The 19180-nt window shown below is 39.7% G+C and overlaps 1 protein-coding gene across 1 annotated transcript; it reads left to right on the top strand.

Annotated features, from left to right (window-relative positions):
* The first annotated feature begins 12199 nt into the window (after nt 1–12199).
* On the top strand, nt 12200–17719 carry LOC108714493 (14 kDa phosphohistidine phosphatase). Its single transcript, XM_018258787.2, has 3 exons — nt 12200–12397; nt 14840–14964; nt 17494–17719. The coding sequence occupies exons 1-3, from the start codon at nt 12259–12261 to the stop codon at nt 17584–17586; spliced, it is 357 nt and encodes a 118-aa protein (XP_018114276.1). The 5' UTR covers nt 12200–12258; the 3' UTR covers nt 17587–17719.
* Nucleotides 17720–19180: the final 1461 nt, after the last annotated feature.

The following is a 19180-nucleotide window of genomic DNA, read 5'->3' as shown; positions in this document are numbered from 1 at the left end:
TTATCTGATTCATTAAGAATTCTATTGCTTCATTATACATTTTACAAAGGGACTAGGTATTACCTGCAACTTAACTTGCTGCTTTCAAAGTAAACCTCCATACTTGGCTGCCCTTTTATTAGACACCAGTGGGATCACCTGACTATAGCTGGGAAGGGTGGGAGCTACAACATAGAGCTGGTCACTGCTCCTGTATAAACTATAACAAACAAGGGAAAGTTGTGCTCACCACTATTTTTTAAAACCATTAGGCGGGGGTGCAATGAGGCTGTGACCACAAAATACATATAGTCAAATACAAGAGTCCTCTGCACTCAACCCATTATCAATATATTTAAGACAGCGACATTTTGTGCATACTGCTATATATATATATATATATATATATATATATATATATATAATACACAAAAGCCATAAATAACCTCTAAATTATAGCCTTATAAACGGTGAGCTCTGATGTCATCAGTTATAAACGGAGAGTGCTGATGCCATTTCTGTCACATGACTCACTGAAACGTGTGTATTATAATAGATAAAGTACCCCTAGTTGCAAAATATGAAGATATCAGAAGTTACCTCAGAGTTCCATGACCTCTATAAAAACACTCCGCCTTCAGCCTTGTGTTTTTATATGGTCATGAAACTCCTTGGTAACTTATAATATCCTTATATTTTACAAGAGGGGGTACTTTATTCACTATATTAACTGGGAGAGAGAGTCTCACACTCACAGGTCTTGTACTTGATCAAAACTAAGATTTAATTAATCCTTATTGGAAGCAAAACCAGGTTATTGGGTTTATCTAGGGGGCAGATTTATACATGGAATTGCCCCTTGCCTTTCTGCTATGGGTACTGGGGGTATTATACATGGGATTGTACTGCTCCATCCTACTATGAATTATGGGTATGTTTATACATTGAATTGCCCCTTGCCATCCTGCTGTGGGTTCTGGGGGGGTATTTATACATGGAATTGCCCCTTGCCATCCTGCTGTAGGTTCTGGGGGGTATTTATACACGTAAATGCCCCTTTGCCATCCTGCATTTGTTTCTGGGGTGTATTATACATGGAATTGCACTGTGTCATCCTACTATGAATTATGGATTTGTTTATACATGGAATTGCCCTTTACCATCCTGCTGTGGGTTCTGGGGGGTATTTATACATGAAAATGCCCCTTTGTCATCCTGCATTTGGTTCTGGAATGTATTATACATTGAATTGCACTGTGTCATACTGCTATGAATTCTCGGGGCATTTATACATGGAATTGCCCCTGTGCTATCCTACTGTAAATTCTGTGGGTATTTATACATGGAATTGCTACTGTGTTCATCCTTCAGTTTTCATAGTTTTTAATTTATTTGACTTTTCTTTCTGACCTGGCTTTCAAATGGAGTCACAGAGTAGACCCCCAGCAGCCTATCAACTATTGTGCTATGAGCTGTATTGTTAAGAGACTAAATTTTGTTGTTATTGGTATTTATTACTAATCTTCTACTAAGGTCTCTACTACTCATAGACCTGTTTCTCATTGAAACCACTACCTGGTTGGTAGGGTAATTTGGACCCTAGCAACCCCTAGCAATTTCAAACTGGAGAGCTGCTGAATAAAAAGCTAAATAATTAAAAATGGTAAATAATAAAAACTTTCAACATCATACTATACAATATTTTAAAGGTGAACAACCCCTTTAATGAACAAGGAGCTCCACTTCCACAGTTTTACTACTTAAACAGATTTATGTTTTCTCAGAATTGCTTCTCTTGGCTCTGCCTTACTGCCAGTCACAAGCACAGACAAGGTCACAGAGACTGTCTGTTCATTGTCCATGTTTTAGTCATCTTACTTGCTTGTCTGGGATCAATGGAGTGCTCATTGGCCATTTCTACAGTGATTATACTGGAACAGCTAGAGCTAATATGCTAATTATTCATTTATGTGTAGTATACTGTCAGATCTGGCTTTAATATTCTGATTATTCATTCAATACTGACAAGACTGTATTATGCTTTGTTAAATGGGTGTGGTATTTGGGGGGTGTGGCTGAAAGTGGATGTGGTCTCAAAAAAATTTGGTGCGCTACGCGTGCCCAGGTTCTATGGGGCCCACCACTCTGCTCTTTGCCCAGGGCCCACCAAGGACTTAAAACGGCCCTGTCTGAAACTATGCTGATTTGAATGAGTATATACTCGAGTATAAGCCGACCAGAGTATAAGCCGAGGTACCTACTTTTACCCACAAAAACTGGGAAACTTATTGACTCGAGTATAAGCCTAGGGTGAGAAATGCAGCAGCTAGTCAGTACCTGTGCCAACTACAGTGATGCTGCAGCAGGCCAGCCAGTAAAATCCTTAAAGGAGAAGGAAACCCCCAGGGCGCTAAACCCCTCCCCCCCTCCCCTGTGCTGCCCCCCCTCCCTCCTCCCCCTGGCCTACCCCTCCCGCTGGGCAAATGCCCCTAACTTGTTACTCACCCCTCTGCGCAGGACCTGTCCACGGAGTACGCAGTCGCCATCTTCTCCCACGCGCGTCTTCTTCCTGCTCTGATCGGCGTTTTCTGGCGCATGCGCAGTAGGAACAGGTACCGGTGCGGCTCTACTGCGCATGCGCCGAATGTCACGAAGTGAAATCGGAAAACTTCGTGACATTCGGCGCATGCGCAGTAGAGCCGTACCGGTACCTGTTCCTACTGCGCATGCGCCAGAAAACGCCGATCATAGCAGGAAGAAGACGCGCGTGGAGAAGATGGCGACTGCGTACTCCGTGGACAGGACCTGCGCAGAGGGGTGAGTAAAAAGTTAGGGGCATTTGCCCAGGGGGACAGGTAGGCCAGGGGGGAGGAGGGAGGGGGGCAGCACAGGGGAGGGGGGGAGGGGTTTAGCGCCCTGGGGGTTTCCTTCTCCTTTAAGTTAGGTATGATGTGCCACCTGGGAGAGTGGAGAGCTCAACTGTTCTGATGTGCTGTTGAACTGATGTGATGATCACACAGCCACGGTACCACAATGTGCTTGGTCACAGTTGAAAGTTGCACCTAATAGAGTGCACATGTGGGGACAGGTTACATTGGCTGCCTCCTGCCTCAAACGTAGATTTTATGTGCAGGCACACTGCAGCCAATCGCTTAACAGCATGGGAGGGTCCATCATTGATCATGTGACGAACAGGGTCCTCTCCTCGGCAGACGGCATCTCAGCTACAACCAGAGAAGTACTGGCAGGCAGCTATTGGCGGAAGCAGAATGACTGATACGTGAAGCGGTGAGCCCACTGAGCAGAATGACTGCTGCCAATTACATACTGGTGCAAAAGCGATCGTAGCACCCAGACGGACCAATTGGTAAGGTAATTTTCAACTGACTCGAGTATAAGCCGAGGTAGACTTTTTCAGCTTATTTTGGGTGCTGAAAAACTCGGCTTATACTTTTTTACTAGACCTAAAGTATGTTGAAGTTATGTAGTCAGTGGGAGCTGTCCTAGCCAAAATGTAAACTACTGTATTTATTCAAATTGAGTTTTTGAAATATTTTTGAGCTTGTAAACTTACTATAAATTATAAACCACAAATTTGAGGTATTCAGGTTTTTTTGCCTGGATATGTAAATAAATAAGGTAACATTTGTGGGTTTTTTTAAACTGTGAGTTTTTTAAACTTTAATTGCACAAATCCACATTTTGATAAATAGCATTTTTATGTTAATCCTTAATATCTTCTATTTAGGTCCTATAGCCTATGTTTTGTTAAATACAATATAAGAAGGGATGAGATGCCAAAAAACCTGACTTATTTGGTGTACTTAGTATGAAAACCCACAGCTTACAATTTAAGGGGTGATTTATTAATGTTTGAATAAGAAGTTTTGCTGAGTTGTTTTTTTTTTTGCTCTAAAAGTCCTGAATTCTAATTATGCTTTCAAAAACTTGAATGTACTATATTATGTAAGTGCAAAATAATTCAAAGAATTTAATATAAAACTTCAAGTCAATGGGAACTATCTATGATAGATTTTTCAGATTTTCCAATGCAAGTTCTTCTTTAATGCACAACTGACTGCAGGCAGATTAAGGCTGCAATTGTAAATGACCCCTAATAAATTGGAATCTTGGCCCTCCTTCAATTATTATACATTTATCCGAGTATTCTGACATAAGGATTTGATTCTGCTGGTTGAACTTTGTCATAACAAACAGAAAAGTGTAATGCACCAATTGGGGGGTTATTTATCAAAGGTCGAATTTCGAATTTATGTGATTTTTTTTTTATAATTCGAATGGGAGGTTATTTATGAACTTGAATGTCTAATATTTGATCGAATAGTCCTGACCCGAAAATTTGTTTTGAATTCGAACATATTCAAATGGTTCAACGGACCTCTGTCATTGACTTGTAAATGAACCCTGTAGGTTTTAGGGGGCGAATATTCAAATTATGGTTGATATGTGTGATAAATTCCAATTTGTGAGTTTTGACTTTACCATTGACGAATTTACCATTCAAACCTTAATAAATCTGCCCCTTAGTGTACAGTTAATTTACCAAAATATGGCCCTACTGCAATTTGTGCTCTTAGAAGGGGGCATGATTTTGCTTAGAGGCTATAATTCTGCACCCCTTTGTGCCCCTGCTGTAGTGCCTAGCACTTTGTAAAAGGGCTCTTTGGGCTAGTAACCCACAGTAACCAATAAGATGTTTGCTTTTAAACAGGTGACCAGTAAATGCTATCTGCTGATGGGTTACTAGACCTGGTTCAAACTTTTATTATATTACTCTGTAAGATGAACCAATTGGTTGGTAGGTCCTTTTATAATGCAAGGATGAGTCTGATACATTGTGCACAATTTTAGGTTTTTGTAGGTAAGTGTTTGTTATACTGCTCTGTTTACTTGCAAACTTTCTTGGGGTTTATAGGTTTCACTCTGTTACACCTGGTTTGTCCATCAACATTAGGACTGGGTGATTTACACCAGAATAAGTGCTCGTTTATTTAAGATGAAGTGAAATATTTCTGGCTCTGAAAATAATAGCATGCGTGGCAGCTGCAACGGATGCTGATTATGAGACCCTTGACATCTCTGTGCTTCCTTTCTTTTTTCACATTAAATGCTCCATAAAATAAAAAACATAATGACTGTCGGAAAACATGTCTGGTTTATGATCATGTGACGTCTCCATAAATAAAGTGAAATAATGGTGGTTCCCTTTCTAGAAAAAGTAAAAATTTTCTCTTTTCTACTAATGGCATAATCTGAACTAAAAACATATTTGGCATTAGAAATCAGACAAATGTGGCACCTAATGAGGATGATGACACCCTTGAGAAATAGACTTCCTTTCTTCTTTCAGATGAATGCCACATAACGAAGATGATGCATTATGGAAAATGATTTAATTTGTGATCTTCCCACAATGATCAGATAATGCTGGTTTTCCCCCATCCTGAACTAACGGTAACAGTTGCAGATTTTGGGCGTCTAGCGGAATTCTTTGCCAGTGCTCATCATACTCTATGTATTTGTTGCCAGGCATGGATATGACCTTTTTCTATTTTATGTGGCAAATATTAAACCTTTTCTGTGGTTTACGCCCAGTTCAAGCAGTATTCAAAGCCAGAAGTCAGATCCCCGGGCATAATTAAATGCTCTCTGAACTAGAGACCAGTTATCTGGCTGCAATGGTTTACTAGAACTAGAGCAAATTTTGCACCTATTATTATATAACCTAAATATTTAAAAAAAACAAAAACCACAAAGTGCCACCACCTGCCATCCCGTCATCTATTGAGAGAGAAGAACTAACATTTACAGTGCATTACTAACCTACAGGTGTTCATTTGCACAAACCCTCTCCACCACTATTTTAATTCTATACCCCCATTTAAAAGATAAATTTATGAAAATATGAAAACGCAAGTGCAAATAAGATAGACATTGTTATATTCAGATAATAACTTCTCCCAAGATTGTAATCCCTGCTAATATGTTAAAATTACATTCTAATTTTTTTATCAATTAATTTTTTCGTTACCAAACAGCAGTATTCAGCTAATCACATTTAACACTCCATTTGGCCTTAGCAAATGACTGTGTTGGAACTTGACAGACATTTGTAAACACAACCAATAGAGATTTCAATCACTATGCCCACAGTCCATGCAAATGGATCAATGGAACAAAGCCTATGTCAATCTATAGGACTCTTTTATGGACACCCAATGCAGTGTGAAAAGTGCAATTTCAAACCTTATATTTAAATATCATGTGCACACTCTGGGGGTTATTTACTAAACCTTGATTTTTTTTTTTCTTGTCTAGGTTTTTTGGGCAAAAACTTGAACTTTTAGAGATTTATTATACCCCAAAGCTGCAAAAAGTCAGAATCTTAAAATCCGCTATCTCAAACCTTGTCGAGGTAATGTAGAAGTCAATGGTAGATATCCCCTTTACAATTTGAAGATATTGTGATCTGCGGTGGGTTTCGCCTGGCGCCCCCTCAGCTTTGCGCCCTAGGCACTGCCTACTCTGCCTACCCCTAGTTCCGGCCCTGAGTGCAATATTTAAGGATTTAGGAAACACATGAGCATTCAACCACATGTGAACTTTACAAATGACCGCCACTATGTTGACCCCCACAATTTTGCATGACAATAATAGCAGCTGCAATAAGTGGTGTGTCTGTTCAATCCCTGCAATTTATGCAAAACCGCTATCTACTTGTACAGAAAGTCCCATGACTCCGCTGCATTTCACCAAGATCAAGACTATTGGTCATGCGCAGTTCACTCAACTAATAGACTGCGCATGCGCATTACTTATGTTCGGAGCGCGTCTTGTATTTGCAGAGAACAAGCTATTTCCTGCCCTCTTCAAAATCAGAAACCTTACTGCGGTAACCATGGTGACACATGATGTGCATAAACAGAAACTATGCTGAAGCTTGTATGCTGTAATTGTATCTATTTGTAACAGCGCAAATCTTTTTTGTTGTGTGCACGTCCAGAGGAAGGAACATTCTTGGCGCATGCGCATTTAGTATCTTCATTATGTCACTTTAGTGAATATGGGGGCGGCAAGTAACAAGACACTGGGGCTCATTTATTAACACTGGGCAAATCTGCCCAGGGGCAGTTACCTATAGCAACCAATCAGTGATTAACTTTTTATAGCCAGCTGTACGCAGAACAATGAATACAGCAATTTGATTGGTTGCCATGGGTTACTGCCCATGGGTAAATTTGCCCAGTGTTGATAAATGACCCCCACTGAGGAGATTTGAGTAGACACTGCAAAGGACACAAGCAGTTTTTGGAGAAATGAAGTCAGCGATTAGGTACAACAAGGAGCCCTCTATTAGCTAAACACAAAAGGATAAAAAGGCTTTCCTTGTCCTTTAACAACCAATTTGATGAGTTTTTGTTGGAAAAAAACTTGAATTGCTCGAATTGATTGAGTTTTTAAGCAAAACCCACCAAAAAAACCCCTCGAAAATCACAAATGCTATTAACATATTAAAATGGTTCAAGGGACCTCTGACGTTGAATTGTACATGACCTCAACAGGTTTTAGATGGTGTATTTTCGGATTCGAGCTATTTCCAGGATCGGGTATAATAAATTTCGAAAATATTTTTTATTTTTTGTTTTTTTTTATTCAAAAAATTGAAAATGAATCTTGAACCCTAATAAATCTGCCCCTAAGTGACCTACTCTGATTTTATGTTGGTTCACTACTGTGATGAAGCCACGTTTATTAAACAATGTGTTATAGGACAAAGTAAGGAAGTAGATGTTTTTAAAATGGGCAATTCATATTTAAGTTAACTTTTAGTATGTTGCTGAATGTTCTATTCTTAGCAACTTTTAAATTGGTCTTCGTTTAATATTTATTATAGCTTTTGAATTATTTGCCTTCCTCTTCCAGCTTTTACATGCGTGTCACCGACCACCGGCAACCAAAAATGACTGCTACAATTTTATAGTTACTTTGTATTATTTATCTTTCTTTTTTTTTTAACAGTTAGACAGTTAGGGGCAGATTTATCAAGGGTCGAACTGAATTCAAGGGAATTTTCGAAGTAACAAAATTCGAAGTAATTTTTTGGATACTTCGACCATCGAATAGGATAATACGACTTCGAATTTACTTCGATTTGAAGTAAAAATTGTTCGAATATTCGACCATTCGATAATCGAAGTACTGTCTCTTTAAAAAAACTTAGACTTCAATACTTCGCCAAATTAAACCTGCTGAAGTGCTATGTTAGCCTATGGGGACCTTCTAGACCATTTCTCTAAGTCTTCCCACATCGAAGTAAAATCGTTCGATTGTACGCTAAAATCGTTCGATTCAACCGATTTAATCGTACGATCGTCGATTTTACTTCGATCGTTCGATGGCCAAATTTGGTGAAAAATACTTTGACTTCGATATTCGAAGTATTTTAATTCGATGGTCGAAGTATTTTACACTTCGAAATTCGACCCTTGATAAATCTGCCCCTTACTGTTACTTTATTTTAGTTATCTTTCTATTCAGGGTTCCCTGATTAATCCTCAATTATCCTGGCAACTAGGAAGCTAAACAAAAAGCAAAATCGTTCAAAACCTATAAAAAAATCGAAAAGACCAACTGCTAATTGTTACACAACACAAAAAGTGTATTTGATACCCCTTTTATTTCTTTATCTGTATTTTTTGCAATAATGGATTTTCTACTGGATGCTAATGCTTCAGAAACAAACACAGGAATTTCACTCATACATTCACCATGAAACAGGATAATTTATTTTCTAGCATAGAGTCAGTCTGTCTGCATGTCCAGTGAGAATGTTTCATTTCTAACGCTTCCTCTGTATTTGCTTTACATGTAAGTTTGTTCCAAGCACGTGTGACTAATGGCTACTCATGTCTTAATTGAGACACTTTCTTTGCAAATGCAGGAAGCCCCAACAATTTTAGCAACAGGTAATGTGTGAATCATTCAAGTACAAATTGTACAGACAACAGTACATGAATGTAAATTTAAAATAACTACAGGCAACATTTTTATTAAATCATGTACAGTAGATTTGTTTTAAAGGAAAACTTTACCCCCAAAATACTACTTGAGCACCAGATAGTTTACATCAAATTAAGTGGCATATTAAAGGGATACTGTCATGGGAAAACATGTTTTTTTCCAAAATGCATCAATTAATAGTGCTACTCCAGCAGAATTCTGCACTGAAATCAAATTCTCAAAAGAAAAAAACAGATTTTTTTATATTCAATTTTGAAATCTGACATGGGGCTATATATTGTCAGTTTCCCAGCTGCCCCAGTCATGTGACTTTTGTCTGCACATTAGGATGGAACTACTTTCTGGCAGGCTTTTACTATTGAGTGCTGTTCTTAGATCTACCAGGCAGCTGTTATCTTGTTACCTTCCCATTGTTCTGTTGTTAGGCTGCTGTGGGGGGAATGGGAGGGGGTGACATCACTCCAACTTGCAGTACAGCAGTAAAGAGTGACTGAAGTTTATCAGAGCACAAGTCACATGACTAGGGGCAGCTGGGAAACTGACAATATGTCTAGCCCCATGTCAGATTTCAAAATTGAATTGCTCAAATCTGTTTGCTCTTTTGAGAAATGGATTTCAGTGCAGAATTCTGCTGGAACAGCACTATTAACTGATGTGTTTTGAAAAAAAAACATATTTTTCCATGACAGTATCCCTTTAAAAAATCTTACTGTCAAGGCCGCCGGGAGCATGAAGGGTCGCGTCCGCTCCCGGCGGCGAAGAATCCAAGATGGCGGCGCCCAGTCGGCCCACGTGGGCGCTGGGACGCCAGCGCCGCAACGCCGACGCATGCGCAAACGCGCATGCGCAAACACGCGCGCCAGTGACGTCACTATGGCGCCAAATTCAACTATAAAAGGGCGCCCAGGACACCAGAAGGGCGTCCAAGAATAGGTTCTGCTACCTTGAACCTGGGTTTCTGTTATTCTGCTATCCTGATTCCTGCTCCTGCCTTGGTTTTGACCCCTTGCCTGGACTCTTGTTATTTGATCCTGATCTGCCTGCCATTGAACTCTTGCCTGGACTTGACCTTGTATTTGCTTAACCCTTTGGATACCGCGACCTTGCACCCTCAAGAGGGCTTCCTCCTTGATCCCGACTACCTCCCTGGAGGGAGCTCCTGGCTCCCTGACACTTACCAAACTGGAATATATATTTAAGCAAATATTGCCCTTTTACATCTCTTGCTTTTGAACCATCATTTTGTAATGGTCTCTGTGCTGCCTCAGAGATCACCTGACCAGAAGTGTGGAAGCAAAATACAGACTCTGTCTGTTAATTGGCTCATGTGACCTAACAAGTATGGTTTGTTGGTATGGTTTGTTGGTATGTTTGTGTGCACAGGGAATCATATGATCCAAGGGGGCGGCCCTTATTTTTTTAAAATGGCAATTTTCTATTTATTATCCCCCCATGGCACATAGTACTAAAAAGGTATATTATTATGAAAATTGTTTGTTTACATAAAGCAGGGTTTTACATATGAGTTGTTTTATGCAATATCCTTTTATATAGGCCTACATTGTTCATGGGTATAGTACTCCTTCAATTAAAGTGATACATGTTCCTATTAAAATACATAGGAATGTATCAGTCGTGTTAGAAAGGCAGAGGTGCAATATTCTCTTTACACAATTATTTACTGCAGCTGACCGCGACACGGTTTTTTGGGTCTTGCTTGAGAAAGGCTGGTTCTCATCATAGGCTGCATGCAACCAATTGTTTTCCAGCCTATGGATGGATCGTGCCTCCTCTAGCCCAGGTTGATGAAGAAAGCAGTGGCTTCCCCTACATTTGTCCCTAGGAATTATCTTCTACAGCCTTTCCAGAAAAGTTTGCAACTCTACCCAAAGTGCCTGTTACAAGGGCGTGGGTGCAGGCAGAGCGCAGTGGGTCGCTATATGGAACGACCACCTGCGACTGAGGGGTCTGCTTCCTCTATAGTTACGCCACTGACCTTTTCATTTGGCTTGAAAAAGCCTTTAAGTTATTAGTCATACAACTAGTCTGTACTATTGCATTATAAGTAAAGGATTTTTAATATTGTTAATATCGAAAATTCCTAGCAAACAGGATCAGCGCAGCTCCTATTGACTATAAGTCTATAGTAACATGACAACTTCTACCAGGCAAAGTTTTGTATTAGTGATTTTTGTGGTTTTTACACTGAATAAATATTGAATTTTTAGCGCTACCAAGGCCCAGGCCTAGGTCGGCAGGATTTTAGGGGGTGGCATGCTGCCCATGCCCAACCACACCCACATTGGTTCAGAAACACTGGGGATGCGCAGGAGATACAATTGTTTTTTAAATGTTCCGTGTGACAATCTCCATTGCTCTGGTCCCAATGATGAAAATTTGCGCGGATAAAAGGGAGGGGAAGGGGCGAGGAACGTCAGCGGCTTAGGGGTGCCCACTATGTAAATCGCAAGGCTGGAGGTTTTCCAGCCAAGTTGGGCTACTAATGGGTTTTGAAAGTACAAACTAGCCAAGGTACGGATCTGGGCTACTTTTTGGGCTTTTGGCTGGTTTGTACTTTGGAAATCAGACAAAGTTTTTCTTGCTCTAATGTGCCAAGCCTATGCCTCCCAATGCATGTTGGGTAATGTAATTTTTGTTTAAAGGGGTTTTTCACCTTTGAGATAACATTTAGTATATATAGTGATATTCTGAGACAATTCGCTTTCATTTTTTATTACTGAAGGTTTTTGAGTTATTTAGCTTTTTATTCAGCAGCTCTTCAATTTGCATCTTATCCAATCTGGTAACTAGGGTCCAAATTCCCCTAGCAACCATGCATTGATTTGAATAAGAGGCTGGAAAATGAATAGGAGAGGGCTACTTGTTAAGTACCGTTTTGTAGCTGACTTGGGCTGGTTTTGAAAATCAGACCTGGCAACCCTGAACTATTTGGATGGTGCCCTTGAAAGTGCCTGAAAAGAAAGGCTTTATCAGCAAGTGTCACATTCCCAGCGATGTCTGACGCTCTGATACACAACCCCATGTCATGACAAACGAGAAATAAAAATAGACTGCAGCACACGACGTCTAAAACCTTACAACAAATGTCGCGCTCTCCTACATAACTCGCCTAAAGGGAGACGAATGTTGTAGGCGCACTCTAGCCCCGCCCCCGGCACGCTTCTGGTCACGTGGTTACGCTTGTCACTTTCTCGCTTTGGAAGCGTGTGAAGCAAGATGTCTGCGTTGGAGTCTGTGGCCGAGGTGCAGATAGATCCCGATGGGGTCTTTAAGTATATACTGCTCAGCGTGACCGCTGGGAAATCGGAGCAGCACCGCGTTATTGTCAGAGGCACCAAAAGCGCCGAGTACCACAGTAAGGAGGCCACAGGCGTAACTGTGGGCAGGTGTTGTACAATGCATGTAGACTCTTCTGCTGCTGCTGCGGATTTTAAACTTCTCTTTCTGAACCCGCCATTTGCTCTCTGTTCTTGCACTACAACTCCCAGCATGCACGGCTAACTCTGGCTTCTGTGCTATAAAGACGCAATATTGAGCTGATTATGCTGGATACATGATATGACACCCTTTACTTGCTTTCATTAAAAACTACATTTCACTTTGCCATATTTGCCGTTTCCCCAGTTAAAGGGGTGGTTCACCTTTAAGGTAACTTTTAGTATCTTATAGAATGGCCAATTCTAAGCAACTTGTTTTTCATTATTTATTTTTTATAGTTTATAGTTATTTGTCACTGACCCCTTCTAATAATCAAATGCTCTGTAAAGCTGGCCACAGACGCAAAGATCCGATGGTACGAATCATCGTATGATCAGACTTCCCCATCTCCCGACCTGCCACTAACCATTCAGATCAAATAAAGTAGTAAAAGAACAGATGAGCCGATGTTCTGCCCCTGACAGCAATCGTACGAAAGTTATGTCTGACCAAAGCTGGTGACAGTCTCCCACTGAAAATCGTATGATCGGCAATACGTGCAGAGATATTACCCGCAGCCGACAGAAATCTTTTAACCTGTCCAAACGACCGATCTCCGCGGGACAAAAAATGTCGGGACTCTCCACACACGGTCCAAAAATTGTACGAATCCTCGATTCATACGATCAGATCTTTGCGTCTATGGCCAGCTTTAGACTACAAATGTATTGTTATTGCTACTTTTTATTACCGCTCTTTCTATTCAGACCTCTCCTATACATATTCCAGTCTCTTATTCAAATCAGTGCATGGTTGCTAGGGTAATGGACCCAGGAGAATTCTGCACTGAAATCCATTTCTCAAAAGAGCAAACAGATTTTTTTTATATTCAATTTTGAAATCTGACATGGGTCTAGACATTTTGTCAATTTTCCCAGCTGCCCCTGGTCATGTGACTTGTGCCTGCACTGTAGGAGAGAAATGCTTTCTGGCAGGCTGCTGTTTTTCCTTCTCAATGTAATTGAATGTGTCTCAGTGAGATATGGGTTTTTACTATTGAGTGTTGTTCTTACATCTACCAGGCAACTGTTATCATGTGTTAGGGAGCTGCTATCTGGTTACCTTCCCATTGTTCTTTTGTTTGGCTGCTGGGGGGGGAAGGGAGGGGGGTGATATCACTCCAACTTGCAGTACAGCAGTAAAGAGTGATTGACGTTTATCAGAGCACAAGTCACATGACTTGGGGCAGCTGGGAAATTGACAAAATGTCTAGCCCCATGTCAGATTTCAAAATTGAATATAAAAAAAATCTGTTTGCTCTTTTAAAAAATGGATTCAGTGGAGAATTCTGCTGGAGCAGCACTATTAACTGATTAATTTTGAATTTTTTTTTTCCCATGAAAGTATCCCTTTAAGGCTGGCTACCCCTACTGTACATGGACACACCAACACCCTGTGCTTTGGAGAAGCAGTTCTGCTCTTCAGCTGATATGGCTACTAATTTTAGTTTTGGCCTTTATCCAACAGCTTGCTATTTCCAGTTAGAGACTCATCTACCAGAAGCCTTCAGATAACTGTAAGGGCAGGGATTATGAATATTATTACCGGATTTAACTCTTTTTTCTGCCAAACAGGAACTTACATTGTATTATATAAACATTACATTTTGTATGGTTGCATTTTTACATCCACAGCTAGACCAAACACATCAGACATATTAGACAGCACAATTAGAGTTACTGTAAGTACAACATATAGCAACAACCCTTTTTTTGTGTTTCCCCGTCCCACATGCCTGAAACTCGGCACACACGCCAAGATGATCACTGGAAAATGTTCATTTAATGGCCATTAAAAAGGTGGTTCACCTCTACGTTACATTTTAGTATAGAATGTCTTGTTCTAAGCAGCTTTTCAATTGGCCTTCATTTTTTTTTATAGTTTTTGAAATATTTGCCTTCTTCTGCTAACTCTTTTCAACTTTCAAGTGAGGGTCACTGACCCCATCTAAAAAACAAATGCTCTGTAAAGCTACAAATGCATTGTTATTGCTTCTTTTAATTGCTCATCTTTCTATTTAGTCACTCTCCTATTTATATTCCACTCTCTTATTCAGAGTTATGCATGGTCGCTAGGGTAATTTGGGCCCTAGCAATCAGTTGGCTGAAACTGCAAAGCGGAGAGCTGCTGAATAAAAAACTCAAAAATCACAAATAATAAAAAATGAGAACCAATTACAAATCGTCTCCAAATATCAATCTCTACATCATACTAAAAGTTAAGTCAAAGGTGAACATCCCCTTTAATGGACATTGTAAGCTTGTCAATCAACCCTCTGTTTCATGACTAGACTTGCTTTTCTTTATATATTTATCTGCAGATCACATATTTGAAAAAGTGAACCCTGAAATCCAAGCATTAGGTTTGGAATGTAAGTGCCTGGGCGGGGGAAAAATTGAACATAATAGCAAAGACAAGAAAATAAGAATATTTGGTGAATCCACAGTAAGTATTTGTATAATCTTTTAGCTACATTCTCGTGTCTTGCAAATGATATGCTACAGCCAAGTGAAAGGACATCTAAACCCAAAAAAATGAATTGATGTACACTTATCCAGAGTGCTTTTTGAATTACATGGGACCTGTTATCCAGAATGGATCCAATAGGCTGGTTTTGCTTCCAATAAGGATTAATTATATCTTAGTTTGGATCAAGTACAATGTACTGTTTTGTTACTTCACAGAAAAAAAAAAAACAGATTGCCTTCCTGTAATTCGGAGCTTTCTGGATAATGGGTTTCAATCTGAAACTGTTTTAACTGCTAATATCTCAGAAAGCACTAAAAACAAAAAATGTTTGTTAATTTCAGAAGTGCTCAGAGAAGCATATTTTCATTTATGTTTTTGGGTTTAGATCACCTGTACTAAGGACCTTTGATTGTACTAGTTTATGAGCAGTTCATGGTTTTTTTTACCTGGATCACACTAATGGCTTAGATTTTCCTCCTTGTTCTTCTGTTAAAGAGTTTGTATTCTTTTGTTTTTTGTGTAGCGGTCCACCTGTCACCTGATGTGTGTGTGCATTAGTCAGGGTGCTGGTGATTTAACACCATGGTGACAGGAAAACACCATACAAACTACTTGTGTGCTACTAGCCTAATTCTTCACAGAGTATTATCTGAACTCATGCTTCTAAGGTCCTGTTTTCAAGGAGAGGTAAAACTCTCTCTTTTGACAGTCATCAATCATTTTTTGGTAACTATAGCACCCTGAAGACAAAATAAAGATATTGAGAATGGTTGAACATCAATACAGCAAATTTCTAGTGTTATTCAACCGTTTCCATTGTTTTGTCACCCATTTCTTTAATTTTACACAGACAGGTCTGTGCTTGTGTGACTGCAGGGCTGTGATTGGCTGTGCCCCTCCTACTGTGCTTCTGGCAGGGACCATTAGGAAACGCCCACCCCACATTTGAAACATGAACAGGGAGGGACCAGAGAACATTTATAGGGAGCTCTAATAAAGGGCTATTTTTAAAGATAATACTAATTTTTAGCACCATGTAAAAGCAACACCATATATTACTTATAATTGCCTACAAAATTAGGGTTTTTTCATTTATCCTATATGTCTCCTTTAAAAAAACTACCAGTGATGCTATATTCCAGAAATGAGTTCAGTGGTGAAACCGCTAGGTAAGCAGGGGTGCAGCTGCACCAGGGCCCACAGGGAGATCTACATTGATGTGGCCAGAACCCACTAAAGCTCAGCGAGCCCTGCAGAACTGATGGGATGGGGGACCCAGTGCATATAAGTTTGCAAATACATCACTGAATTAGATTCAGGTTCACACCATCAGCAGACACCCACACAATAAGTTAAGTTGGAAAATGGCAGGGTTGGGCAACAATTGACCTAATAGCATCTGTCTATGTTAGGGCAAATTATTGCTTAAAGGAGAAGGAAAGCTACCGAAGCACTTTATCGCCAATAGATTAGCCACAATAGTGCAAGCTTTAACACTATATTTATTCTGCAGAACACTTTACCATACCCAAGTGAGCAGCTATAGAAGCTTGCTGTTTGTTTAGAATACCTGCTGCCATATTAGCTTGGTGTGACATAATGTACTGCTTGAGTCTTTCCCTGCTCACTCAACTCTGGGCTCAGATTACAGCAGGGAGGGGGGGAAAATGGAGGGGGAAAGGGAGAGAGGAGCAAACTGAGCATGCTCTAGCCCTGGGGCTTTATGCTGAAAACAGGAAGCCCATGTGTACACAATAGAAGTGTTTTTGACTCAGCATTGCTTTGAGGTAGGGATGCACCGAATCCACTATTTTGGATTCGGCTGAACCCCTGAATCCTTTGCGTAAGATTTGTCTGAATTCCGAATCCAAATTTGCATATGCAAATTAGGGGTGGGAAGGGGAAACATTTTTTTACTTCCTCATCTTGTGAGTGTGTGTGTGAGACTGTATAAAAGTTATTAATGGAATGACACAATGAATCACTGCATCATTTTGGTGTGTGCTGGGCCCTGCTTATTCAGTATTAAAGGGTTTGTTCACCTTTGAGTTAATTTTTAGTATGAGTGATATTCTGAAACAATTTGCAATTGGTTTTCATTTTTTTATATGTAGTTTGTGAGTTATTTAGATTTTTATTTAGCAGCTCTCCGATTTGCTATTTCAGCAATTTGGTTGCTAGGGTCCAATTTACCCTAGTAACCATGTATTGATTTGAATAAGAGACTGGAATATGAATAGGAGAGGATCTGAATATAAAGATGAATAGTAAAAAGTAGCCATAACAATACTAAACGTTAACTTAAAGGTGAACTTCCACTTTAAGAGTTCCATAGATTTTAGCATTCTGTGTACTAGACAAACTAGTTAGTGCCATGGTTCTGAAATATGTCAGGTCAATTATAATTTTGTAATGTTTTAAGCATCATATAGTGTACAATTGACATGTTTCAATGTTTTTTCATAAAATCCTAAGAAATGAAGCTACTTGCTTTCTTCCCCTCAGGGATACGGCAAAGCAGACCATTCAGTAGCTGCGGAAAAGCTAAAGAAAGCATACAGTGACTACGAGGTGACTTGGTCTGATGACAAGAAATGAGACCCTGTTTCTCCCAGTCGTACAGTAGAGTACATCTTTCCTATTTCAAGTACTTTCAGGCAACCATGCTACTAATTATGTAGTTGAACATTTCTCATTTTGAGAACATAATAAATGATTTCCTTTCTGGCAAGGCTTTCAAGTGTATTTGTGAATTGTGTTATGAAATAGCAATTGCTTGTATAGTGAAGGTGCCTTTGTATTATAGTTAAACAAAGGCATTTAAGCAAAGGAAGACAGTGTATATTCTAGATTTGGCTCAGGGCCACTATCTTGCAGCTTCCTGAAAGAGAATTGTCACACAAATAGATTTGATAGATTTGAATAACATAATAGTGGAGGCACAAATGATTAATAAATGGTCTGCATTAGGATGGTAAGTGCACCAAAATACAAGCACAGCTGTCTCTATCACCAATTGGGTGCCCTTCTTTGTCCATGGAATGCCTTATTTAAAAGGCATTTATTACATTTATTATGTCACATTGAGAGAATGTATCATTTTTGGCGCATTAAATACAGTCAACACTCTGGAGCCCCAAGTTAACTGTCAGCATTGCTGGAACATTTGGAGACCACTATATGCCAGAAATGAAATCTTCCAATGAATTTAGAGTCAAAAAGGAACACCAAGAGCCCCAATAGTGTAATATGTTTTTACAGGGAGTAATGGTAGAGTAAACAAGTTAATACTCACAAACCAGGGTTACCGATAGGCAACCACTGTATAGGCAGGTGGGGAGATTATCCTGACCCCACTCAGGAATAAAACGTCGCTCTCTGTAGAAGAAGAAAAAGGGGATGATACCCCTCCACTCGGGGTGGACTCGATATAGTAAGACAAAACAGAGGCGCCAAAAGGATAAAAAAAGCTAAAAGCACTTAAAAACCCAATGGGTAATTCAGAGGAGGTAGTAATGAACTTACCTCCTCCAAGCAGACACCAACGAAAGTGGTAATTTTCAATAATAGTTTATTCACAAAACAGTATTGCAACGCGTTTCGCAGGCCACTTTCGTTGGTGTCTGCTTGGAGGAGGTAAGTTCATTACTAACTCCTCTGAATTACCCATTGGGTTTTTAAGTGCTTTTAGCTATTTTTATCCTTTTGGCGCCTCTGTTTTGTCTTACTACTAATGAATTTAGAGTAGTGCTGTATATTAAACGTCTGTTACCGCTGCGGAGCGCTGATCAAAGCATTCTTGCAGTCTGGTAGGTTAATATCAATGTGTCTGCTTTATTTATGCGCTTTTTAAAATTACAAAGGAGGGGATTTACATGCTGATCAAAGCATTCTTGGAGTCTGGTAGGTTAATATCAATGTGTCGGCTTTATGCGCTTTTTAAAATTACAAAGGAGGGGATTTACATATGTTTGGATGTTTTAATGAAAAAAGAATTTGGGTTCCATGTTTAATTCGCAGAGCACTTTCATTATACAGCTTTTTATGTCTAGGTGACATGTCCGCTTTAAGTTGAACTGTTTTAGTTACCATTAGTGGTGGTGGAGAGATTTAATGTTGCCATACATGCGCAGATATAAGTTGCCGATTCAGCCCCTTCAGACAGTCGGCAGTTAATCTGCCAGTGTATGGG

The sequence above is a fragment of the Xenopus laevis genome, chromosome 4L (assembly GCF_017654675.1).
Source record: "Xenopus laevis strain J_2021 chromosome 4L, Xenopus_laevis_v10.1, whole genome shotgun sequence".
Taxonomy (NCBI): domain Eukaryota; kingdom Metazoa; phylum Chordata; class Amphibia; order Anura; family Pipidae; genus Xenopus; species Xenopus laevis.
The sequence above is the reverse complement of the archived record's forward strand: the minus strand, read 5'-3'. Positions and strand labels throughout refer to the sequence as shown.

Coding starts and splice junctions, on each gene's coding strand:
- LOC108714493 (XM_018258787.2), top strand. CDS start 12,259: ATGTCTGCGTTGGAGTCTGTGGCCGAGGTGCAGATAGATCCCGATGGG. Junction 12,398..14,839: donor CAAAAGCGCCGAGTACCACA/GTAAGGAGGCCA, acceptor ATTTATCTGCAG/ATCACATATTTGAAAAAGTG. Junction 14,965..17,493: donor GAATATTTGGTGAATCCACA/GTAAGTATTTGT, acceptor TCTTCCCCTCAG/GGATACGGCAAAGCAGACCA.